The sequence below is a fragment of the Polyergus mexicanus genome, unplaced genomic scaffold, assembly GCF_030449975.1.
Source record: "Polyergus mexicanus isolate NDT 795.1 unplaced genomic scaffold, iyPolMexi1.0 SCAF_2, whole genome shotgun sequence".
NCBI lineage: Eukaryota > Metazoa > Arthropoda > Insecta > Hymenoptera > Formicidae > Polyergus > Polyergus mexicanus.
In genome coordinates, this window is record NW_027223322.1 from 1,902,302 (window position 1) to 1,929,107 (window position 26,806).

Below are 26,806 nucleotides of genomic sequence, written 5' to 3' on the forward strand. Positions count from 1 at the left end.
CCGAGGGTTTCCAGGCAGCAGTCTACGGCCCGGGACAGAGGGACCAGGACCAGGACTCGCGGCGAGAGAAGGGGTGCGAGAGCTTCGTCTCGTGTCGGATCGGAGTGTTCTTCGCGGATTGTCTGGCGCGCGCGCTCGTGACCTTGAGCCACGTCGATGCGTGCCGAGCCGACGTGCCTCCGCCGGCGTGTCACGCTCCGCGACACCGACGACGGTGCTGTCGGCTTATCCCGCGGGAAGAGTGTGTCTCGCGGCCCGCGCGTCAACGCACGGAGATGAGCGGAGACGCTCGGCCGGGAGCTGCTCCGAGCACGTGCCAGGCGCGCGTAAGGCGCACCAGGCGACATCAGGTGCGCTAATCGTGGACCAATCGCGTGGTAAGAGAGCGGATCGCGGGTCGCGGGTGATATAGGACATTGCACCCCGGGAGAATCGCGGGATCGGAGAATCGCGCGAGTGCGTCGCGTCTAACCGGGGGATTAGGAATGACGCTGCTGCAGGCCCGCGGCGCGAATGCCGCGCGTTCCAGGACGGTCCCCATGTTCGCAGCGCTCGCACCGCTTCTCATATTCGTCGGCTTTGACGGCGTCGTGCACGGCGTCGCGCGTTCCGCCTTTCATCAAGGTAAATTTGTCAAAGGGAGATTGCGGCGTCGTGGCACGCGAGTCGCTTTTCACTCTCCACCGAGTCGAGAGAGAGCTCGCCTCTATCTAACGTTCCGACGTTTTGTTTCATTAGCTCGAGCGATAATTAAATTTCTCGTCTAATTATCTTTATTTGTAACGGAAAGTGACGAGTCCAACCGCGAAAATATAAGGAAAATTTTACCGCGCGTAAAAGTTGTATGACTTTTATCGCGCTTCCTTCAGATTTCGTCGAGTCGCGAGAACTAAAAGAATTCACAACGGCAACTCGCTATTGTAGCCGACGATGCTACGAATTTCAAACATTTTCTCCGCATTTGCCGTCAATTTTCCATACAAACGGAAATAGACGAGATTTCACGCGGAAAATTCTCGCGATGATGTTTATTGCGGTATTGTTTGCTCGCTCAAATTCGCCACCTATCCTTCGCATCTTCGCTGACTCGCCTGTTCTCGAAAGAGAAGCTTGTCCCGGCGACGTATACAGCATCTTCCTTTATCGGAGTAAATTTCGTTTCGTCCGCTTTACCAAATCGCATTTCTCTCTTTCCGTTGTTTCGCGACTTTTAGAGTTTTCGAGAAATAAAATCCCGCACTCGCGAAATTACGAATTTTTACAACGCTGGAGAGCGACGGAATTTTTTCTCATTCATTTGCTCCCGGCTTAAATTGTCGTCGTAAACCACGTGACAGGTACAGATACGGAAGATGCAAAAGATTTTGTCTTTCGTCATAATTTCCATAATTGTATAAATCATGGTATTTGATCGATGAAAATTTCTTTCGATTCTTTCGATCTATTCTTCGCGTCAAATCAATCTTAAAAATATATTGCATGTAATTTGTCTCATTTTGCTGTTTTCTTTTTACAAGACTAGTTTTGATTACAATTGGAATTTCCGGGACGCGTATCATTTTTCGCGTAAACATATCCCGCTATATTTATCGTTTATGATATTACTGTCTAGTTTGCTATCGAAACGGGAATATATTTAAAACGTAATCGAAATGATTGGCGATCATTGGGAGAACAATAATATCCATATGCATATCCATTTACAAAATATACACGTCGATATTTGCGTGACTCTGTCCTACTATACACTATAGCACTATATATCCTATATAAAATCGCGTGTCTTTCAGTTAAGCGATCTGTATACGATCTATAGCACCCGTAGGAATTTCAACGATATCGACATGATTTCTTTCTTCTTGTCAAAATGATCTAAATTATCATGACATAGGTCATTTGATCGCGCTTTTAACGGAAGTTTGGATAGGCAAATCCGATGTCGGGAATTATTACGAGACGGTCCGTCGTAAGAGATTTTGTTCAAGGATTTGCATCGATTTGCTTGCCGGTGAAAACTTAGAGAATTAATTGCGTGGCATACATATAGCTTTAACCGCGGCCAAAGTCGTTAAGTCCACCGTAAGTAGATTTCGCGGTAAAGGTCGCTTCAAGAAGATCATTTTGGAATAATGTCGATTCATTTTTTTAAGCGTCTCTTCGTCTCTCTTCTTCTTAAGCGCATACATATATCGTACGACGATACATGTATCGTGCGATATTTCACGTGTTCCAGATCGCGCCTATATACGGTGATCGAGTCTTAAGAATAAAGTGTGCACGGGTAACGCGTATCGACAAGTGGAAAGTGCGAAGATCAATTTTTGACAGCTCGTCGATAAACGTCTATCGTTGCTAGCGCGACAGTTTTTCGATGATCCCGGGAGTGAAATCGAGTAAACGCGCTCTCCTCGTCTTCTCGTATCTTCCTTCCCTGCTGCTCTCCATCGCATTACAACGGTTTCACGCTTATCGGCACGCTTTACCGTTCCGCTTCGTTGAATTAACCCGTCTGCATTCGCGTTCCCATCGATATACGTACACACGATGCGCGTATCGCGCAACACGTTGCGTTAAAATGGATAACAACCGTATATGTTAATCGTAATAGGTCTGTGAAGGGTAAAGAACGTTTACGACATATATATATATATCACGTCGGGTACACGTCGCGTGAATGTGCGCGAAATGCGATGTGTGTCTGTAAAAATACGACGAGACGACTTTCCCTATAAAACCGTGTGACGGATGAATAACGACGAGTATACATTGTTAGCGGGGCCAGCGCGAAAGGCGAAATTCTAGCGCGAAATTTGTCAAAATTGCAAACACGTTCGTTAGCGTCACCGGAGGGACCTCGAGAGCTAAAGAAGAGCGATGGTGGTAGAGGAGGCGGGGTTGAGAACTGAAAAACGCCGCTCTCTCTCCTCCTTTCGTTAAATTAAATGAAAATCTAACCGAGAGAATCAACTTAACGAACCGTTTAAACGCGTAAGGTCAACTTTTACGTGAAAGAGAAAAAGCCGAAATGTATCCCCCTCGAGGCGCGATCGTTCGACTCTTCGCCGTTTAACCTTCTCTCCCACAAAAAGTTATTCCTGATGGTTAGACTTTTTACTGTCATAAAACGTATCATGTGGCACCGCTAACTATATTTTACAGAGTCCATATTCACCTTCTAGTCCCTTTTTTTGCGTGTCCTATATATTGATGACAAGAGAGAGAGAGAGAGAGAGAGAGAGTCAGGTATAATTTCTTTCTCTCTTTTTCTCTCTATAATATACACATATTTAATTAATTTTATCAATTTTTATTTATGTACCATCTATCGCGCGTATAGTTATATTTTTAAACGTAATGGGGAACCATCATGGTGATTTTAAAAATTATTCAGTCATATATTTTGTCAATATATATACATATATATCTCAAATATCGGCTTAAAAACGACAAAAAATATGAAATTTTTCATTTTACAAATTTCGAGTTACTGTTGATGAAAGAGATTGTGTTTTTAACATATCGATCGCTCACACGATGTAATAGGAATGTTACATACCAGAAAATACTGTATTTGACATCTCTATTTAATTCACTATGATATTTCAAGTATTATCGTATAGTTAGCGGAAACATTTCGAATCAATCAGCTGTGAAATAATGATGTATTTAACGATGTCTAGCGAGATTTCTTTAATATGATTTTGCGTCGTATAAATATTATTATAAATTTTTCCAATTAAATAGAAAAACGGAGAGTTTAAATCTCTCCTCCCCGTCCTTACCTTTACATGTGCACTCGTGCTTGATGAATTAATATTGTTATTATTTCCTTACACGATTAATAATTAAGTGGCGCAGTCTATTACACATAATAATATATAATTACTCAAGGAAACATCATTAAATAAGTAATTAAATTATTCTTTTAATATAATTTGATTTATACATTTAAATATTACATTTAATTAGACGCGAATAAAGATTTCCAATATTATTGCGTATCGAAATGTCTCACCAACGCGAATATTTAAACATTTAAAATAATCTTCTCAGACGATCTTCTTCATTGATGTCACGCTTTCTTTAAATATGCAAACCGGAAATTGTTCAAAATTGATTCGTAGGACGTTTTATTTGTTTATCCGGTTAGAAAAAATTCTCTCGATCTCTCCGAGATCGTTTTATGCGAGCTTTATCGCTTGAATTTATTTCGTTGCCCACGCAGGCACGCACGGCGGCTTGACGTGGCGCGGTGCGTTCTTTTTTTTTTCCCGCAGTCATCGCCTTGATATACGAGAAAACTTTTTGTCGCTGGTACCCGCGCTTTTACACGTACCGTCACGTGCACTTTGGCGGGCACTTTTTTTTCTTTAGCGCCCCAACCGGCGCGTGGATTCTTTTTATCCCTTTTGAAGGAATGATAAATATAAAAAATTTCAATAGGAAACCCGAAATAACGAATAAGCGAATTGATTCGAGTAAAGGGAAGTGTAACGGCATCTTATCGATTGTCTCATTAAAACTCGGGAAAGGAAGAGGGAGAGGGATGCGCGTCTCTAACCGTTATAAAGACGTAGCCCCTGTTTTGAAATTATGTCCCCGAGGAGAAGCTCCTCGGATACGCGAAGCTGGTTGGATAGATACGGAGGAGTCGCGCGCGCAGGAAATGGAGATACGACCTAGGAAATCGCATCGAGCACGACCTACTTCGAGAAACAGCCGGAATTCAGGATTCCGTTATTAAGAAAACTTCGACGCCCTCGGCCGGGTATGAATTTTGCAACCGCTCGAGCACGACGACAGAAACTGACGTAGAGAGCAACTGCCAGATCTATTTCCGTCAGGGCGCGTCGCGCGTTGTCCCGGCCGCTCGATCGATCGATTATTTTTCTCAGCGAATAAAATAATTAAAATTATTGATACACCGGTATACGAGAATGTGGGCGTTTCTTCGTCGAGACACGCGGGGCAACGAGAACATTTTTACGTAGACGTACAATAATTTCGATACTCTCGAGAAATTCTATTATCATCTATATACACACACATCTTGTGTAAATATAAAGTATGCGATGTGAATAATTTCTTGCGTGTTAAAAAAAAACATAATCTATGCGTGAAAAGTTTGAGCATCGAGTGACAAAGAGAACTGATGTAATACACTCTGCTGAATGCAAGAACGAAAGACCTAGTTTCAGTCGCGATTTAAATAATATACGGTTGTTGATAAATTTATTATAAACGAGAACGGGAATAATTAACGCCACGCTACGTAGAAGGTACGCGAAACGTTAATTAGCTATATCGCGCGAAACACAAAATGTAAAATAATAACGGCGAAACGCGGTCGCGACGCGAAAAAGGAGAATAAAATGTTACAATATTATCGTATAGTCTATCGTTAAAATCTCTCCGAGTGTGTCGTGTCACGTTGCCTAATTGCATTGATAGAAATAAACATTCACGGCGCTGATTAACAACTTCGGCTGGGATGGACGATCGTAATCCAATTTCACAAATGAGGATGCGATATGGCGTAAGCGTTAATTCTTTTTCTTCTCAAAGGCATTGTAAAACGGTACGAGGGAGAGACAAACCATAGTAATTACATGTACGTACGATGCACACGCGTAAAGTGTGACATTTTAGCGGAATATATGATAATAATAGTGTATTCAAATGCCCAATTATGTCTGGATTCGATAATGTCAACGAGCAAAGCGGTAAAATAAGGCACAGTTACCGCACGGTTATCTCCGGCGAATTCTTGTTGCTTTGTATGTAAATTGTACGGCATGTTACTTCTCCATTGTAATCGAAAATGTCTTCTTACATGCATGTATGTACATATCGAGCGCAATGTATTCCGTACGATCGCGAAAAAATTTATCGAATACACGGAGTCTATTCTTTTATCGACGAAGAAATTATTTTCCATCAATTTACCATTCCGTTATTTTCGAGAACTTTTTGAGAGAACGATATCTGCTTAAACATTCAGAAAGTTCGTCGCCAGTTAATTTCGCGAAGGATATGCATTTAAATTCGTTGTCGCTCTAATGTCAATTTTCATTAAGAATCCGAACATATATGATATATAATCAACAGAGAATTTCACTTATTGTTAATATAATTAATTTTCTAAGTTATTTGACAATATCACTCAAATCTACGCAGTTCTAGAATCACGGCGAATATTGATTCTTCGTGTCTCGTCCTAATATATATTGTTAAATATGGCAGCGAAATGCGTCAACCGATATTAAGATAGATATAAAATTACTAATTCACTCAGACAGAGAGCAACGACGATAATTTAGAAAAAAAATAATGTCTCACGCTTTCGTCTCTTTAAAATGCGAAAAATAATAAAGACTTTCTCTATATTAATCTGAAAGACACATCCTCTCTCAAAGGATCATTATAACGAGAAGCTGTCGTATTGGAAAGAACGAATCTCTCTTTCCAAATCCCATCGAAGCTAATTTAGAATTGTGACGAATATCGCCGCGAGCATAACGATCAAGAGATTGTTGCACGTCGCCCCCGTAGATCTCGGTGTATCGCGAGTAACCTATTCGAAATAAAAGAAATTAAAAAAAAAAAAAAAAAATAGGAATAGACTCCGTCAATCGAAACGCTCCACAAATCTCGATTGCAATTTTTCTCTCCGTTTCCGCAAAAATCTCGTTTCGCAGTCGCGAACAAACAGCGATTCCCCCCACCCCCACCGCCACCCCCACCCCCCTCCCCACCCCACCCCCGCCGCCGATCGGTACATATATTTTCGTTTTGAAGCCGCGCGGTGAGGATACATTTGGGAACGGGGGATAGAGAGGAAAGTGAGGGAGGAAAATGGGCAGGAGAAGAAAAAAAAAAAAAATTGTTGGTTCGCGAGCGTCTGTTTCGCGCGCGGCACAATTTTCCGATTCGATGTGAGGATCGAATGTGATGTGATGTGATGTTTCGTCCTATGCACCAACGTTTCGTTTTTCTCTTCTTCTTCTTCTCCTCCTCCTCTTCTGTCGTCGACGCAACAATCACGGCGCTGACTGATTTCGGGTTACGTCGCGAGACAGCGCAAAAATCCTGTCGCGATTATGACAATTGTTATTGTCATCTTTCCCCGATAGAGAGAGAAATACAATATTTGCGTTTATATTGCTTTATCGCGTGCCGCGAATTCTCGCAAAGTCGATTCATCCCCGGGAATCTTGCTTCTTCGTCTAGCGATACATCTGCCTCGCGCGCCTTTATATTACACGATATATTATTATTGCAGATGCGTATTTGAGGGCGGAGAACTCGCCCTTGTGAGAATAACCGCAAAATTAATTTCGCCTCCCGTGAGTTTAGCGAAAACGTTTGAAGGAGCGACTTGAATTACAGGCTCATCTTCGGGAGTAACGTTCAAATTAATTTTCCTATTACCTATCTCGTTACCTGACGCGTTAATAATCTCTTCTCTCTCAACTCATATAGTTATACATATATAATCTTGTTTCTTTTATCAAAATTGAACGTGTAAATACAATAATGGCATTTATTTTCAAGCGAGTTATTCGGTATATATATATATATATTGTACATATGTATGTATATATCATACAGAGTCGGGGCATTCCGGAAAGAGGAAATGGTACATCTGAAAATGCAAGGTTTTTCGTAGCAACGTGCTTTTCGCTGCATAGGGGACAAACAATGCGGAAGAGCCGGTTGAGCCGGGAAGAAGTTGAAATACGAGACAGGTGGTCGCCCCTATCAGATGCTCCCGTGCTCTACGGTAAGCCCTCGATGTCTACACCAGGACCCGTCTAATTCCTTCCTGAGAGATTCCCCGATATGGCGTAAGACCACGCGAACGAGTTAATGGAAAGAATCGTTTCTCTCCGCTCTTCGCGCATCTCTCTCCAATCTTTGTCCGCGCGCGCGTACGTTTGTATTATATTTGTTTATTCTTTCGTTATAATATACTTGTTTACGTTGCGAGAAAGATCGTACGATTTAATTTCATATCGAAAGATCTCTCATCGCGCGCTCGATCGGACCAGCGATGAAAAGGAAAGATTATCCTGCGGGACAAAAGGATTTCTCGTTAGATAGCCTCTCTCTAACCGTTTCGCCAAACTCACGTGACATCTCGGGCTTAAAATCCCGTCGGGCTGCTTGTCACTTCACCGTCACCGTCGTCGTCTACGTCGTCTCTCTGTTTTCGCTCCCCGTTACCTCCGTTTGTCACACATTCCATTTCGGTAATTGAGAAATCCTCCGAATAACCCTTTATCCCTCTCCCCTCCGCGGATTTTACTATCCGGATTTACGTTCGTTTCGACTTTCATAATGTATCGTCACGCGGCTCCGATCCTCCTCGCAGCTTTTCCTCTAATTGTTCGTTCCTTGGCTCCGGCAGGAGCTCATAAAGTTAAGAGATGTGTTTCGAAATGTGTGACGAGTCGCGCTCGCGCAGCGACATAAACGAAGGACTTCCCTTTATTACGTTGCTACGTGATCGTACGAAGCGAACTCGCTGATACTCGGCGTAATTGATTTTGCTTTGCAAGCGCAAAGGTAATTTATCGGTAACTCGCTCTTCGTTCTCCAAACGCGGCAGACGAAATCGTCACCTCTAACGTCACCTCGTATCAAGACAAAAGTCTACATACGTGTAGATATGTGTACGCTCGATTTAAAATACACAACGTTCCTTTTTTAACCTATATGCATATATATCCTGAAGGAGAAGGGAGTCAATTTGAAAATAGCGTGTTCCTTCCTTATGTCGCAACGTTGCAACGACACAGTATCCAGCGCATCCATAAGCGTACCGAGGATCTTGATTTACCAAAGCGCGGCGACGCGCGACGTAAATTTCTCCCGTCGCTTAATCCGCGTCCGGACGTATAAGAATTTATTTCCGCCTACCGATCTATATCCCGCGCGCCGGATTTCTATATGGCATCCTTCTGATATATCGAAGCATCCACCATATCAATAACCGGCGTGTCGGAATTATGAGTTCCGCTAGCGCGCAATCTTTCAATCTCTCAGATATAAATCGCGTTTCTTGTTTTCTTTTTTTTTCTTTTTTTTTTTTCTTCTTCTTATAATCTCCCGTACAATGGATTTTCCTCTTTCTCTCTTTCTCGCAACGCTACGAAAAATAATTAACAATAGGACAGTACGGGAGAATTTTTGCAAAGACATATCGATTTATAACGAATATTTGTGCGGCTGTCGCGCTCGGTAAAATACGACGATTCTATCTACCTTCAAACGAACAGAGAGAAGGTAATCTACTGTTTAAAAAGTCGAGTGTCTCCTGATTTACACGCCCGTTCCCGTATTCCCTTGGGGAAGGTGGATACAAGGGCCGCGCTTCGCGTCCTCACGCTCGCGCTCGCACTCGCGCGGGAAGATTTGCGACGGGAGAAACTTTCCCGGGGAAAAGATTAAGGTGCTGGCACATCCACTCCTCCATATCTTTAAACTCACTCGTCGCTCTCCTCGGCCTTTACAGCCCCTTAAAAAGATACTTTCCAAATACTACCGCGCCCGGCCAAAACTTTGTGATTAAACTTTTACGTGAATCTAGAATTAATTACTCCGACCGAACTTATTTTTAACGTAATTAAGTGCAGTGAGCGTAAAAAGACTAGAGTTTTGCGTTGCGATCGCTTGGGATGGAAACGACCTCTCTGGGTTTTTTTTCTTTTTTTTTCCTTAGCCAGGACATTCCCACAAAAACATTAATATTACAAAATTCGTACCATCAGCCGCCGGATAAATATGTAATTTTATAAAGAAGATATTTAATCATACGTTATATATAAAACAGATTTATTTGTAGGAATATTCTAGCGAAAGGGTATCTTACCCTAGGCTCTCCTCGAGCGACGACTGATTATTTTTCACGAGATACGTGTTTTTTTTTTTTTTTTTACCACCACGTCGCGCCGGTTATACGCAAATATACTTTTCTTTTTTTATAATGCGAATTTTATGGCATGCATTTTCACGTTACACGATTTTGCTTTCTATTCGATAGTCGTCGAGAATTTTATATTCGCTCGTATATGAACGTACTTGCTATTAATACTACACACTCGTTCGAAATTGTACACGATGCGCGAATTGAGTTCATTTGTCGAGCTCGCGCGTTTTCTCATCTCCAAACTTTGTACTATATTATATATCCGATAATTCATCGAATTGAACGCAGCACGTCAAACGAAATATTTCCTATGATTTTTCCCAGATTAATTTAGATGTGGCGCGGCGTAAAACGAACGACGGAAAATTGTTCCACGATTTATCCAACTATGTGAGAGAGCATTTTTATACCCGTTAAAATTTATTTACGATAGCAAGACCGCGATATTTGCACCGTCGATGCACGAGAGCATTAAACTTTGTATTCTGAAAAAAATTATTTGAAATAATTTTATCGATCTTGCGACAGCAAATATCACAATATAAAAACTCCGAATGGTTAACAATTTGATAACAAGGGTATTCTCGCTATACGCTACGCCGCGACGTTTGTCGTCGGTTTTATATCGGTCTTTTGTTCGTGTAAATCAGTATGAAATATAGGAATGGTCCGCTAGAGTACCGTACTCGAGTACGGTGGATCGAGTAGAACAGCTTTTTATACACGCCAACACGGGAGGAAGGGGTGATTTTGATTTAAAATCCGTGAGACGGGTAGACGCGCTCCCGCATAAGACAAATATTTGTATCGAATATCTGGAAAATATCAAACTAATCGCATCGATATCATACGTGAAATAAATCTGTCTATTTGTTTTATGGTTTGACAATCTTTCATTGTTAAAGCATTTTTAAACGCTTTATATCATTTTTATCATATTTTAGGTTTCTATTGCGTAGAACGATTATGTATATTATTAATGATTTAACGGCAAGAAAAGATGATTTTACATAACAAAATAATTGGAGAATGAAAAATAAGTCAACTCTGTCTTACTTTATATAAAGTTTTACTTTCGAAAAAAAGAAGAAATGTTCAAATTTGTCGCAAGATTAATGACTTTTCTCGCACAATTTTTAACAGTATCGTGCCATGAACAAATTTTATTCTACAGTGATTTTTAGAATATTAAATATATGAATAATAAATAACACACAATATTCTAGTTTAAGAAAATAAGAAAATAATCTTAATATTTTTTTTATAAATAATTTTTATAACTTTTTGTTACCTTTTTTTTTTTTTTTTTTTTTAATAAAATGTTGAAATTTTCTATACTTGTCGATTTCGCGATATAATTCAAAATCACTCAAACTTCAAAATGACAGAAGATATTAATTTCTCGATTTTCCCAATGGATTTTCAGAATCGAAAGCAAAGTTTGGCATGAAAGAATTTTATTTCTATATTTTCGACTTTTTTTATTGATGTAGAATCACAATCGACCTTTTCTCTGTTATATCACAAATGACAAATCACTCTGTACAAAACTGATCCACGACGAGCTTTTCTCTGATGTCAATCAAATCGCAGTTTCTGACAATTTACAAAAAAAGAGAGAGAGAGAGAAAGAAAAAGAAAAAAAACACGGTAACAATTACTTAAATCTCCTTAAATAATCGTGATACTTTCAAATCGGATTTCTCGTCAAGTAGAAGACGCGGGAAGATTATCCGAGACGAGAAGCAAATTGGGAAGTTTTCTGTACATGCACGAGCGTTTGGTATTGAAGGGGCCCGACACTTTTCGACGTATCCACTGACTGAAATGTAAATAGATATGGCGTTCGGCTCAAGTGTGCATCGCGAGTGCGCTTAAAGTGCGCTTCAGTAGTCAAGACTCTCAATTCTTCAATCGCTGTTCCCTCGCACTCGCATTTTTTCACCGTTTTAGGATTTCGATGGGTACGTCGCGCGGCGAATATACACACGATTTCCATCGAAATATATCCATCTCATGAATCGCAAAATCGATATACGACTATAATATGCGAACGACAACGAAAACTATCGAGCGATTTTGATTTTATTCTATCCCCAAAGAGTATATTTTTAGATGGAATACGTGCAACGAGATAAATCCTCTAATGATATATATTTTGAATAATGAAAGATATACATGAAAGATATGCGCGACGTTTCTTTTTAAACACGTACGGAGGTGAAAACTCTATTCATCGATGTTGTTTTGATTGAAAGCTTGTACAAATCCCGAGTGCAAAATACCATCGGTGTAGTGAAACTTGAACGCCGTTGCGGAGAATCGGTTTTTCAAATATGATTGTGTTCAATGGATTCGACCATCCTACCATTGACTCGTTGAATTGACAGCGTTTTTCCGAGTTTTTCAACACGAATGACACGCGCGCGGAATAATATGCACACGGTGAAACGCGTCAGAATCGAATTTCAAATTCATTTTCTTGCCCCCTCTTCGCGTTGCGTTCCCGTCTCACGTCTATCGCGTCAAAATGTCAGAAATTGACAAATGGCGGTTTTCGTGCTTCGGTGTTTTCCGCTAAAGAAAAATATATACGCGCCGCTAAATGCTCGGCAAATGCGTTGGCGTTCGCGCGCGATATACATTCCCCGCGAAAAATATTGCGTTTTACCGAAAACTTGGGTAATTTCACAGCACCGATCGGGCGCCGCGTACAGTAACAGAGAGTGGTGGTAGTAACGGAGGAATTTTATTTGGCCGAAGGCGCGGACTTTATTTGGAAACATCGAATCCCTCCCTTTCCCCTCCCTTCCTCATCCCGCCGCGTTTCACGGAACGCTCTGTTCCGTGCGCATATCTGCCATCGTACCGCCTCAAACTTTGCTAATTTCTTGAAACTCGGAAAGTTTCGCAGAGGTTATACTCGATACTCTTAATTCACTTCCACGAGTTTAAACATCCCCTCGCATTTAACCACAGTACGACGTAGCAATTCAATAAACAAGTTTCAACGCGGTACAAGCGCGTTCTATCCTTTGATTCCTCGCGCTTCCGCGCTCACGCTCACGACCCGTTCCAGAATCCGCATTCGAGGATTAATTAAGTACGGATCCCGATGCACGTCGACATCGTTAGCGAGCGGATTACAACGGCGCTTGTACGAGCTATAGTTTCGCGAGAGGCAAGAAAGACAAACCACACTTTGTCAGCGTTTAGCCGACGTTCCGTCACCGAAGCGCTCGGGAAAATTCAAATATCGTAAAAATATTTGCTTTTGTCACTTTTTTTTTCTTTTCTTCTTTTTTTTTTATTACTCGCGCTAAAACATAGATGTGTATGCGGTTTGATCGACGCGTCATTAATTCGTTCGATCAAATTTGACGACGCCGATGGAAGGTTAATACATGACATAATCGAAGCCGCGGATAATCGAAAATCAATTGCTAATAATAGCGAATAATGGAAAATCTATCAAACGGAACTCGAGCGCGGATTGTATCCGGATTTCTAATCTCTACAAGAAAATATCATATCGAGGATATTTCATTCGCGAACGCATCGTCATTCGCTTTATAATTCAATCGAGAGCTTAAATAGCCTATAATTACCGACACGCTCCTTTTTGTTTACGAATGTCGCTTCCCCTCGAGACAGAGAATGACCTGGAAACTTTCCTCGGATACAAAAGAGATCAGTTAACTGAAAGTTTCAGTTTTCAATGTTTCATCGTATTTCATTGCTCCCGAGTCACTTCCACAATTTTACAAGTTTTTCCGAGATATTCCGACGTGATCAGCTAAATTGTAAGATAATCACTCGTTGATTTCAGAGAAAAGTACTTATTCTTTTTAATATTTCAGAATTTATCAGATTTATCAGATCGTCAAGTTTATATTTCATAGATGATTGGATTTATAATTGGAAACGTTAGACATTCTTGTTTGAAGATTTATACAAAGTTAATTTTATACGAAAGGGTAATTATTTATTATAACGGACCCAGCTCCATATTGATCTTGACATATGTTGTCAAGCATATAATCCTGAGTAACTTTTCCTTATAATTCAATCGGCGGTCTTTTATAATTTTTGAGATATTTAAAGTTAAAGTTAGATTCGAAACGAAAATTTGATTTGGATTATATTACGCAATTTGAATCAAATTTTAGTTTTAAATCAAAAATAGGCTCGGGATAGGTTATATCCTCCGGAAGTGGAGCCCCCCTGTAGGGGGGGGGGGAGGGGGCGGGCCGAAACCCTCTATGTCCACGGATATACTTTAAAACGCGAAACAAGATTCATCTCACGATTATTGTGTGAATGGGAAAGTGTATGCGTGAACGCAGTGGGTTCTGTCCCCCCCCCCCCTCCGCCCTACAGGGGGGCTCCACTTCCGGAGGATATAACCTAATCTATTTCTGAAAATTTGATTTGAGTTACACAACGTCCTGATGCGGATGGATTTCTTGCGTGAAAATTATAAACTCGTATAAAAATTACGTTTTATTTCTCAAACTTTATTTGTTAATAACTTTTTAATAAACAATGACCGCAACAATGATTAAGTTATAAGGAAATGTTACTCAGGATTATGTCCTTGACATAACATATATCAAGGTCAACGTCATTGGAGCTGGATCCGTTATAGTAAATATAATTACTATATATTTTTAAATTTTCTTTCAAAATATCTCTCTTTTAGTATTTTATAGAGAAATAATTTATTCAAATAGCTTTATTCATTTTACTTCAGATTTTTAAATACTACGATGTTGAATTCTCCTTTTTGTTCTTTAATAATTACTGCGACCGAATAATTAAAATCGCAAAGTAGTTTGAAATTGAAAAAAGAAAAAAGAAAGAGAAAAAAAAGATAAAGGACACCTTTATTATCTGATTATCAAAATAGATTTTTCCGAAAACGAAGTCCTGCATGAAAATGTTTTAATCCATCCTTTCGAGTCATCGCGTTTCCGCGCGATTGTATTTATCAACACAGTAGAAGATTATCCTATATATTCGATTTGTAAATTGATATTCGATCGTTTACGGGAGGATTTAATTATTCGATTTTGCGGCGGTTTTATAACGGGAGCGCCATGTCCCACGGAAAGAGAGAACCTTGGAACGAGAGAAACTTGGAACGTCGAGGAGAACCTGTTGCAAACGCAGCCAGGCTACTCGACGCGTGCACATATCATGCCATATACATGGCATATCGAACTGGTATACTGTTCTAGATGCCGAGCCGTTGTTGACGTTCTGACACAGGTTTGTTATGCGATTATCTCAGAATTTTCCGATCAGGTCAATTCACCGCATTTCACTCGTGCTCGCTCGCGTCCGCATTTACATCAAACAAACATTCCGTTTGTTTTCAAAAACTGGAATTTTAAATAACACATTGTAACGCTCTCGTAATACTTTCATTGAACAAGGAGAAGATTATAGTAAAAATTACAATATACTTTTCGTAATCGTGAAACATACTAACATATAAAGGAAATCGCGATATATTTTAATAATATTATTTTAATATTACATAATATTGTATATGCACAGACAAATGCATAATTATTAACAAACAATAGAACAAGTACATAATTTACAATTTTTATAATAATAAATATCTCAAATGTCATTATATTCCAGCTTTACGATAAATATCTAATAAAAGAGAATGTGTATTTTCCATGTAATTTACTGTAAAATTTTCTCTCCGTGAAATTGCAGTTGATTTTACACAAATATCGTAAGATTCCTTTGGTGGAAAAAGAAATTGCTCGTTTTCTAGCGAACCGATATCAAAAAGCTTAGCGCATCGCAATCCCTGTGAGCGTCTTTTTATTAGCCAGAAGCACACGCCGGAGATTATATCTTTCGGAGGGATGAATCTAATCTCTGAGAGCGGAGTAGTCGAAGAGCGAGTCGCTCGGGAATTGGCATAATAATCGGAAGTTCCATCCAAGTTCTATCAAACTATACGAGCGCGTGCGCGCGTTATCCGCTCCAATCCTGCTTATATATATATCTGTATATCGATGTATCGTTGTTCAGAAACTAGGAGGAGTATGACTATCAATTGTTGGTTATCCTTCGCTCACGGACATTGTTGAACTATAGTTACACGTTACTAAAACGATCGTATCGATAATTCGTGAAGCGACTCACGTTCCTCTTTAATAGACAGATGTATGTACATATTATATATTGTACATGTTGACACTAACATTTCAACAATCGTTTCGAAACCATTACGATACACGCACAAAAAAAAATGGAGGAGAAAGAGAGAGGGAGAGAATTTACAAAAGATTCTATAAAAAAAAAAGTTTATAAAAAAGATTCGACACAAAAAGATTTCATTTTCGACCCATCTCTTTTCATGTATTGTAGAATCATCCCCTATCATCCACAACGGACCATCGCATACACATGCCGTTACGTAGGAACGAAAGTAAAAATTTGCTACAACATGTATATATATAGCCAGCTGGGGAAGAATTCCCCTCGCGTGCCCGTTCCGCTTAAGAAAATTTCATATTTAGAGCCGTCTGCCTTCACGGTATATTCAGAGATTGGAATATTCCTGAGATGTCTGAAGTTTCACGAGAAGTTTATACGCGTACTTGAACATGCGCATATATACATACATACATATATGTATATACCGAGACACGCGAGAGATTTATACTTCTTGCGCTCCTCGTTAGCTTAGGAAATCACTGTGCGACGTTTTTAATAATAACTTTCATTGCACGTTACACCAGTTGAATCGTACATAGGTATACCTTTCTCAGCGATTTATACGAGTATATAATAAGTAGTTTTGTTTGCAGTTTCTCTCGTAATACCTTTCCATTCGTCCCCTACGCCCGTTTAAATATTCAGAGATGTGTCGATGTCTTAAAAGTTATATATATTTTATTCTATATTTTAAGCGAATTTGACAAATTTCATAATCAATTTGATTTGTTAATCACTAGCATTAATGTAACTAATATACGTCGAGGGCATGGAAGAAACGTGTCGCGCGATTTTCCACAAATCGAGATAGAATACGAGATACGTGTTCCTTGTTTCCCAAACGCACGTAGGATTCCGAGTTTATAACTTAGTGATTTCCATGAGAATACGCGGCGCGCTTCGCGAACAAATCGATCGAGGTCGAAGGAGAAAAGGAATTGTCAAAAGGTGTTTTCCTTTCTCGCTACATACCGGAAACTGGCCATCGAGCCGAGCGGAGAAAGTGAATATCAACAATCGCATATATATACTCATACACACGCGTATCAAAACTTCGTCATCCTCTTTCTCTCTCTCTCTCTCTCGCGCGCGCGCGTGCGCGTATCAATATATATTTATATCGAAATACACGTTGCGCTTGGAATTTGATTTCGACATGCCTGTCGGTATCCCGTTTGAGGCGAGAAAATGATTGCGCGCGGTACGCGGCGACCGTATTGATTCCTTGACTTCACTTTGAAATACTCGAGATAAGAAATGATGTAAGAGAAAGAAGAGAGTGAAGGCGAGAAAATTGCAGAATGTCGAGGATGATTGATTATTTTCTCTCGGTTATCGGTGCTGACGCACGAAAAGCATAGTAATATACATATATAACGGGAGTGCGTTATTATTCCAGTCACAGTGTACTTTCACACGCGGACGCAAAAATGTCAAAGATTTCATCATTATTAATGTGATAGATGTGTCGTCTTTCATACGCCAATACTTTTCGCGAGATGCAAAAACCGAAAATTTTACTCCAAATGTAAAGTTACTCTTGCTCCGCGATATCGTATCGCCAGTTGCAAAGTTGTGAAAGAAAATGGCAAGTAAATTGTCTGTAATAAAAATGCAAGGAATGTCAAGCCGTTGATTGCCTCGAATACCTCGGATAGGGCAGAGTACACTTTTTCAAACTCACCACGATATAAAACGCATCCCTGTTGAAGAACAAAACGTAAACATAAATATACGGGAATGATACTTATTATAAATAGCTACTGTCGGAAATTACTTGGCCATACATTTTTAATTAAATATTGACCGCCAAATACATTTAGTAATTTAACTAATTAATTTACTTTTGTGTATATACGTTTATTATTCGCGGTCGTTTCTCTCTCTCCCTCTCTCCCTTTTTATTCTTCATACATATTTTTTACTTTGTTATGTACTGTCCCTCTTTTATATTATTTCGTTGTAATATTTTTTGAATTCTCTTTTTATAAAATATTCTTTTTTAGGGAATTATATATTTTCCGAGGGAAATAAAAAACTGCCACGATAACGGAAATTAAATCGCGTTGACGCGTTATAAAGCAGAATATTTTAGGATAACGTGAACAATAAGAAACTCGGAGCTTTTTCCTTCTTCTTGCTACATTCTCTCGACTCATCTATCCTTCCATGTCTTTCGGAGAATTTGGGTCGTTCACTCGGTACAAAAGAGTGTGAGTTTCTACACCGGCGCGGCTCACTCCTCTTCTTTTTCTTTTTTTTTTTTTTACGGCTACGAGGATACCGCTGTGCTACTGTCTAATCTGGCAGCTCGTTTCATTTCCCCGGCGATTTGTCCCCGCGATGTCATCTCAGAAACGTCTTAAATCCGTAGAAGGGCAATTTGGATATTGCCTAAGTATTGTAGAATGTAGCTTCTGTTGGTCGAGTGGAAGCCAAGACGGCGAAAACGAAACAAGTCGGAAGAAAATAAAGCGGATATGTGGAATAAAGACGATCATGCATAGCAATTTAAATTTGAATGTTACATTCGCTTTTCGTTTCCGCTTTTTTTCATTTCTCTCTTCTTTTTTTTTTTTTCGATATGTTATATTTTCGCGCGCGCTATATTTTGCGCATTAGAGACAACGCGCGACAAAGCGAGTTACGGTAAACGATAAAGAGCGTTCGTAATATTTTATAAGATAAATATCTATTCTCTCACGGCGCGCAAAGACTGTTTATTTATCGAGTATTCGTAACACGTCCCGTAGCGTGTAAAATAAAAAGATCGCTCAACGCTATATCTCTCGAGCGAGAATTTCACGTACGAAGCCGTTCCCGAAGTTGTTTGACGCTTCGAGACCAAGTTTACCCCCTGCGACTTTCAACCACTTGACATTATCTGTTTGGGGACGTCGTAATCCACCAACAGGCGTGAATAAGCATGCGATAATTAGCTACCCTTGATAGTGCTTAAGAAACTTTGCGACATGCACTTATTACCGTCCCGGTGGCACGGCCCGTTGAAATATCTTCAAAGGAAATTTCACTGTCAACGTAATGAATGGGGGTGACGATGAAATTTCCGTCTTTCAATATTTTTCCATTAATCTCTCGCCGTCGATGGACGGGCTAAAAAATAGTGAATGTAATGTGGCATTAAATTATTATTCTTACTCACTGTGTGCTCAACGGTGAGGAGGGGTGAAGAGGGAGGAGGGGGGGCGGAGGAGGTGTGGAAGGAAAAGGGGCTATCGTTGCCCGCAATCATATGTATGTAGAAATATATTTAGAAATGTATGCAAATCTTTTGAATGTAACTTAACGAAGGATTCACCGCCGACGACGACCCAGTTCTCCCTGTGATCTCGTTTTAAATCAAACGACGAAACTTGAATGTTATTTCAATCAAAATTAAATGTTTCAGATTCAACGAGCACTGCCACGGGCCCGATTTTCGTATCACCAGTTGGAAATCAAACTGCCGCGATTGGCCGCGAGGTCGTCTTTTCCTGCAGCGTTCGCAATATAAGCATTCGCAAGTACAAGGTAATGACATTGGAAAAGGTAATGTGCGTAAGCGCGAGTAAGATAGCCAAGTGGATTAAAATGCCCACGAATTTGCCGCGCGCTTGATGGCCCTTTATCCCGTAATAGGATTTTATCGCCGCCCGCGAGTGATCGCATTTCGAAGAGTCGTTTTTACACTCTTTCACGTTTTTTTTTTTTTTGCGTGGCGCTAAAAATTACTACCGTTGCCGATGAATCGCATCGATGTAAATTCGAATTAAAACAACGCGCGACGCTTGCGTCGACGAAAATCGTTCAGATTTTTGTCGCGACGGAAATGGTACAAGCCAAGATACGATGTGACACAAAACGCAACATAAACAAATGTCGACTATCCCGATATCGTAAACGTAAGGTCACGTAACGTTCGCTAGAGACGTGCTACGTGGCAAAATTGAATTGCCGCGAGTGAAAAATTCGCCATAAAAGTAGTATCACTTCTTGTTCCTTCGCACTCGCGCTTAATCTTCATATCGCGTCACTCCTCTCCATCAGAAATAAAATAAAATAAAGCCGACAGAAGTGAAACAAATCGTGGTTAGATCAAGTCGAATTGCGCCTGCTGGCGAGACTAATCTCACGACTAAATACAAAATCAGTAAGAAAAAAAAAAAAAAATTTTTTTTCCCCTCGTCCTAACAAGATTGTACATAAGCTCTTTTTTCTTCCATTTTACTTTTCATTTTTTTCTTCCATACGTATTTAAGTTTAATTTATACTCCTAATAATTATACTTTACTATTCTTTTTCGCGTCTACGGTCTGTATTTTCTTTTTTCCGTACTTGTCATCTTTCAGAAAGGAGACAATGTGTTCGTTTAGAATATAATAAAATATCGTCAATTTTATTCGATCTTAATACTACTGGAGGAAGCGACAATTGCATATTCGCGTCGCGTTGCCGGGCTTTCCAGGTTGGATGGCTACGTAACTCGGATCAGACAATCCTCTCGATACACACCCGGATCGTGACGCATAATGCGCGTATCTCGGTTTCCTACGAGAGTGGCGGAAGTTCCGGGTCCGGCGGAGCGTCCGGCGGCAGTTTCGGAGTGACAGGGAGTAGCCAAGCAACGGAGGAAGTCGTCAACGGCACGTGGCGCCTGCACATTCGTCAGTTGAAGGAGACCGATAGAGGTTGTTACATGTGCCAGATCAACACCAGTCCGATGATATCTGAGCTCGGTTGTCTCGACATACACGGTAAGCTCGGTTATCTCTGCTTCCCCATTGTCCCCGTATCAAACTAATCTAACAGCGTAGCGGAGAATGTATAATAATTGATTGATCGAGAATTCAGAATCATCTGATACAGCTCGCGTGGTTCCTAAAAAAAAAAGGGTAAATGTTTGGATTAACTTACACATCACGGATCGTTTACATTTTTATATATATTGTAGAGGGTACATTCCTAAGTAATACGTTTTGAATTTTATGGCGCTCTCTTCTGGTTCCAGAGATTTGAAGTATCATAAATTTCGTATTTACTTGTATCATCTTTTCGTTATATTCTACTTGCGTGTTTATATTTTTTTTTGTTTACATTTACTTTTGTTATTGCGTCACTGTCAGTACGCTTCCGGATTACTGTTTAGTTAAGAATTTCTTCTTCTTCACATTTAATTATTTAATATGATTTAATAAGATATAAACAATCGTGTATCGCTTTGTTTTGTAATATTTTTCTTATTTTACCTGAACATTTTATTTAAAAAAAAAAATATTTATTATTATATATGTAAAAATAACAAGTAAATCTCTTTTTAAATAAAGATTTGGGCGAGTCCCTTCCAATCCCATTTTCTTAAAATATTATTTTTACGATACTTCAAAATCGCATATCCCTGGAAGCAGAAGAGAGCGTCACAAAATTCAAAGTATGTATTACTTAGAAATGTACCCTCTACAATATATATAAAAATAAAAACGATCCGTGATGTGTAAGTTAATCGAAAGATTCACCCCAAAAAATACCTTTTCGAATATTTGTCGCTTCTAATGATATAATCGCACGTATCAAAATATATTGGTTTTTTCTTCTTCTTCTTCTTCTTCCCATTTCTCGCAAAAAAACTGATTCTAATTATGCCGGTTATTATAGACATCAAAGGTAATGTTGAACGCCGCAAAATTGAACGTTGAACGTATGAAAAGTAATGCATAACATAAGCGTTTATTTAAACATTTATTTAAAGAACATGCAAATCGATACGCGGAAGGAGAGAGGACGGAACGTCCCATATGCAAAATCCTTTGAGTTTGCTCCAACGAACGAGCAACCGGAAAACGCGTATGCCAACGTACAAAAGATCTCCCCGCCGTTAAATTACCTCCCTCGTCTCGAACATTTCGCTTAAGTGTACCTATCCTCGCTCCTTGTGCTCTATCTATATCCGTTCTTTCTCTTGCCTTTACCGTAAATATTTCCTTAAAGATACTCTCGTTCTTTCAAAGACGAGGTCCAACAAAGTGCTAGTTTTACGTAATGACTTTCATAAAGTACTTGTACGAGAGAAAGAAAGAGAGAGAGAGAGAGGGAGAAGATAGTCTGTCGCACGTTGAGAGATGGCAAGTGGACCATCATGTATTATTTATCGGTACGAACATTTGCCCCGCAGTGCCACCCGATATCGTTTACGGAGATACCAGCGCAGACCTGGCAGTGGCCGAGGGCGACAACGCGACTTTGAGCTGTCGTGCGACGGGACATCCATCTCCGAGAGTATCCTGGCGAAGGGAGGACGGGGAACCCATCGTCATAAGGGCCCATACAGCCGGTAACAATCACTATCGATTAAGACAAAGCGAACAATTGCAATTTCGGTTCTTTTCATTTGTGTATATGTATATCATTATAAATCGTAGCCACGAAGCACGAGATTGAAAATCATCCGCAAGTAAATGTCCTAAAATATACACGTCTTTCGAATACACGAACGATACATTCTGATAAAGTATTTGAAGATATTTTTATAATGCATTATCGAAACATCAATTTTTATAATTTATGTTACTTGTGAAATTTTGAAATTTATTATTCATGCAAAATAATTTATTAAAAATGTTAAAAAGGTATATGATAATCGACGCGACATCTCTCGTCAATTTGGATATAAAATTAATTTGGGGGGGGGGGGGAGGGCATAAAAAAGTTAACGATAAAAAATGATGATACGGATAAATAAAAAATTAAAACTCCAATTTTTCGCCCGCTATCGACTCGAGGTACGAGATTACACAACGCGCGTTAAAGATAGATGCGAAATTCTCACGAGTGGTAGTTGTTACACGCGCTCCAACACGTAATTCAATATTAATGGGATAATTAAATGCCACTAATATCTTAGTTACCTCGTAGTTGCCTGGTCGAGATGCGTTAAAGCGCGACCTATTATCGAAGTCCGGGAATGCGAACGAATCCTTTCCCGATTGCACTTATCGTTATTGTCGTCTTTCCATCGATTTTCCCATACCGAAAGACAATATTCGTAAAATCGCCTTTTCTTCCTCAGCCGCGAAAAGTATTTTTTCACTTATTCATAGGAATTTCACTCGATTGTATACTAACGCATGAGTATATAAGGCTCTTATATCGAAAAGCACTTGTTTTATTTTTCTTCTGCAATAAATACATATATATATATATATATATATAGTTTAAGCGCAAAATTTTTTTAAAAACTTCTATTAAAAGAAAAATTTAATGTAAAATCTTGTCAAAAAATCGCAATTGTTTACTCATATTTCCTTCGTATCTAAAAAAAAAAAAATGAGACAACGATGATTTACGCGATGATCCCGAAGATCAACTCAAAGAGTAAGAAACCGGACGAGAAGAGTTGATAATAAGTCAAGAGAGAGGGAACGGGAGACTTTTTGAACTCGTATTCTTGCCCCTAGATTGGGCGTTAAGTACGTAGACGAGTGGATGTAACGAGTAAGCTCGTTGAAACAAGTTCCTCTTTGTGAACTGGCCTCGAAGACGATGGCGATGGAACGCGGAGGGTGCGGGGCGTAAAATCGAGAGGATTTTCTCTCTCGTATTTCGGTTTGTGCGCGTGTACGTTACATAGAGAGCCCGGCTATATAACGCAAATTGGCGCACATACGCTTTCGTATTCACAGTCGCGAATCTCTCTCTCTCTCTCTCTCCCCCTCTCGAGTTATCAAACTAATCGACTATAATTATCTATCTTATCCATACGACCGGCTATCCATACGAATCCGTAATTGTGCCACTATAATTTCTTATCGACAAAGTTTTTATCAATACTAATTATAAGAGTGGGAAAATTGGCAAATAAGAGCCAAGACATTATTGGTGCGCGAACTTTTTCTTGTTAAATTTCACTGATAAATATATATTAAAATTGTACGTTTTGTATTAAAAACTTTAACCTGTGCAAAATTGATTGCTACAATCAAAAATTCAAATAGAGATCGATAAATGACAAACGATACTGAAGAACGATTCATCAAAGGAGTTTTTATCTTCGGCACGAGCGCGCTCGTCTTAGATGTCTAAGAAATTCGGTGAATTTTTCCAAGTATAAATAATCTAAAAGAATTAAACGTATATTTTCCCGTTTCCTAGTCTAATTTGTACGTTTCCAATTAAACTTTTAACGATTGTTTCGTCTTTCTCTCGGTACTGTAATCGGAAGGTAGAATAATGAAAATCCGATGTAATCAAACTTTGTTGTTTTCATTAAGAAGACTAACAGGAAACTAAGAACGGGATCGCGATCGATCGTTTCTTTTTATTTTATTTCGTTTTCGGGCATGATAAAATGTTCTCCCGTGTACGCAGGTGGTAGCACTTTCGAGAGGCACGACCACTACAACGGTTCGCTGCTGCATTTCCACCGTGTCGAGAGGCGACAAATGGGAGCGTATCTCTGCATCGCCAGCAACGATGTGCCGCCAGCAGTTAGCAAGCGGGTGACGCTCGCTGTGAATTGTAAGCTCGAATTCGCTCGCTCGCTCGCTCCATTCGTTCCGATTCAATCAGATTCGATTCGCCGATCGTTTCTCGGAAAATAATTCGCTAATCGACTCGAAAAAACAATTGCTCCATCGACGCGAATTGTCGCGATTGCTTCAAAAAGGATAATTTCAAGAATAAAGCTAAAGCACACTTTGAGAACGTAAGTGAAAATTTGATTCTCGTTTAACGAACGCACGAAAATTTTTCCGAGAACGCGAAGCTTGTTTTTAAACGTGTTAAATATTGTATGTATATCTCAATGTTCAGTGCACGTTTTTAAATTTTCTTTGTATAAAAATTCCGATTCAATTTTTGATTTGGAAATTATACGAAGAAATAAATAAGACGTGAGCTTCTCGTTTCGATATGTATGTTCAGCAAAATTTCAGCATTTTATAAAAATCAAATTTTCGTTTCGTTCTCGCGAAGGATATTTTATTTTGAAACTTTTCTCGTGTACGCATATATTCGACAAAAAAAAAAAAAAAAAAAAAAAAAATTTGTTCGCGGTTTTTAAACTTGCTTTATGTCCATAGTTGCACCCGTTGTAAAAGCACCCAACCAGCTATTGGGCGCACCTCTGGGTACGGACGTGCAGTTAGAGTGCTATGTCGAAGCGTTTCCGAACACGATCAATTATTGGGTAAAGAATCAACGAGGCACGGAAGACGAAATGTTATTGGAGGGGTGAGCTATTTCGCTCGTTATTTTCTTAATACAAATAATTGCTCGCTATAACGTTGCTCGAGATATGAAATAACGATAAAATCCATATAGCACAGAACTTTTCAGCTACATCGTACAAAGGCGCATCGAGATTGTAAAATTCTAATACACAGGATCGCAGCAATATTGAAATAAAAATATTACAATCAAATCTGATGTTAAATAATATTATAATCAAATGTGATATTGGATCCTCTCGCTAAGAGAAATTTGTTTAGCAAGAATAATTTTAAAAATATCTAAATTATAATAGATTGAAAAGTATTTATTAATTATATTAATATGTTTATTAATATTATATCAGTATGTTATCACAATCGTTACGTTTTCTGATCGCAACTAATACGAAAGATGAATATTTCAACATTATTATAATCGTAAAATGTTGTAGCAATTTTTGCACATATGTTACAAATATATTACGAATATATTTCTCTGCAATGTTTCTGTAAACTTTCTGTGCCATATGGGAATTGAACTAAAAAAAGCACTCGTTCGATAAAGATTCCTTACTACTTGCCGAACATTTTTCTTTCTATTTTTCTTTTGGAAAACATTCTGAGACTTATTCCTGTAACGCGTAGCCCTAAATATAACGTGCGGGAGGAACGTACGGGATACACGGTCCTGATGTGGCTTTTAATCAAAAAATTCACGGAGAAAGACGTCGGTAGTTATAAATGCGTTTCAACGAATAGTCTAGGAAAGGCGGACGGAACTTTGAGATTATACGGTAAGTTTAAGCGTGTGTGAATGTGCTTTTATGGTTTTCGATTTGCGATTGTATGAAAATTTTCAAAACTATGTCCGATATCCATTTTCAGAGATTAAAATTGGTTTCGAAAGAACATCACGTGGAAAAGATCACGTATCCATTATCGGTGGTAAGTAGAGCAAATTATTCTCGCGAACGATACTAACTCAATTGTCATAATATAATTTCATAATCTCTTTAAAGCTTCTATATATGTGTGTGTGTGTGTGTGTATGTATGTGGATTTTCAGCGCAATCGATTCCGCTGTCGCAGAACCGATTTCGCATTTTCTTTTTCAGTGAAAAGATATAATTTTCGTAGGATTAGCCGAGGCTGCTCAAAGTTCCGGCGCCAGCAACGGCGTCGAAGGTTTCTCCGGAAGTGGTAGCAGCTTGTCGCACATCCTATCGATGTTTTTCTTCATACCAATACTGTGGCCACGGTGAAGAAGGCATCCATTACTGGTCACCGCTAAGCTACTTAGTGCCGGATGACTTTGTGCCAAACAAAAAAAAAAAGACAAGAATGTAGAGAGAATGTGCGAGTGCGAGAAAAGTACTGTAGTAGAGGGACGTGTGGCAAAAGAGCGCTCAAAAGAGAGAGAGAGAGA

The 26,806-nt window shown here is 39.4% G+C and overlaps 1 protein-coding gene across 2 annotated transcripts; it reads left to right on the forward strand.

Annotated features, from left to right (window-relative positions):
• On the forward strand, positions 1-26,806 carry LOC138943563 (lachesin). 2 transcript variants are annotated; one of them, XM_070314497.1, is made up of 10 exons: positions 562-624; positions 7,612-7,783; positions 19,587-19,708; positions 20,643-20,931; positions 22,347-22,505; positions 24,539-24,688; positions 25,252-25,402; positions 26,026-26,174; positions 26,266-26,325; positions 26,518-26,806. In XM_070314497.1, the coding sequence occupies exons 2-10, from the start codon at positions 7,702-7,704 to the stop codon at positions 26,640-26,642; spliced, it is 1,287 nt and encodes a 428-aa protein (XP_070170598.1). In that variant the 5' UTR covers positions 562-624; positions 7,612-7,701; the 3' UTR covers positions 26,643-26,806. The 2 variants fall into 2 exon arrangements, with proteins under 2 accessions (XP_070170590.1, XP_070170598.1); XM_070314489.1 differs by lacking the exon at positions 7,612-7,783 and having other exon boundaries at positions 1-624.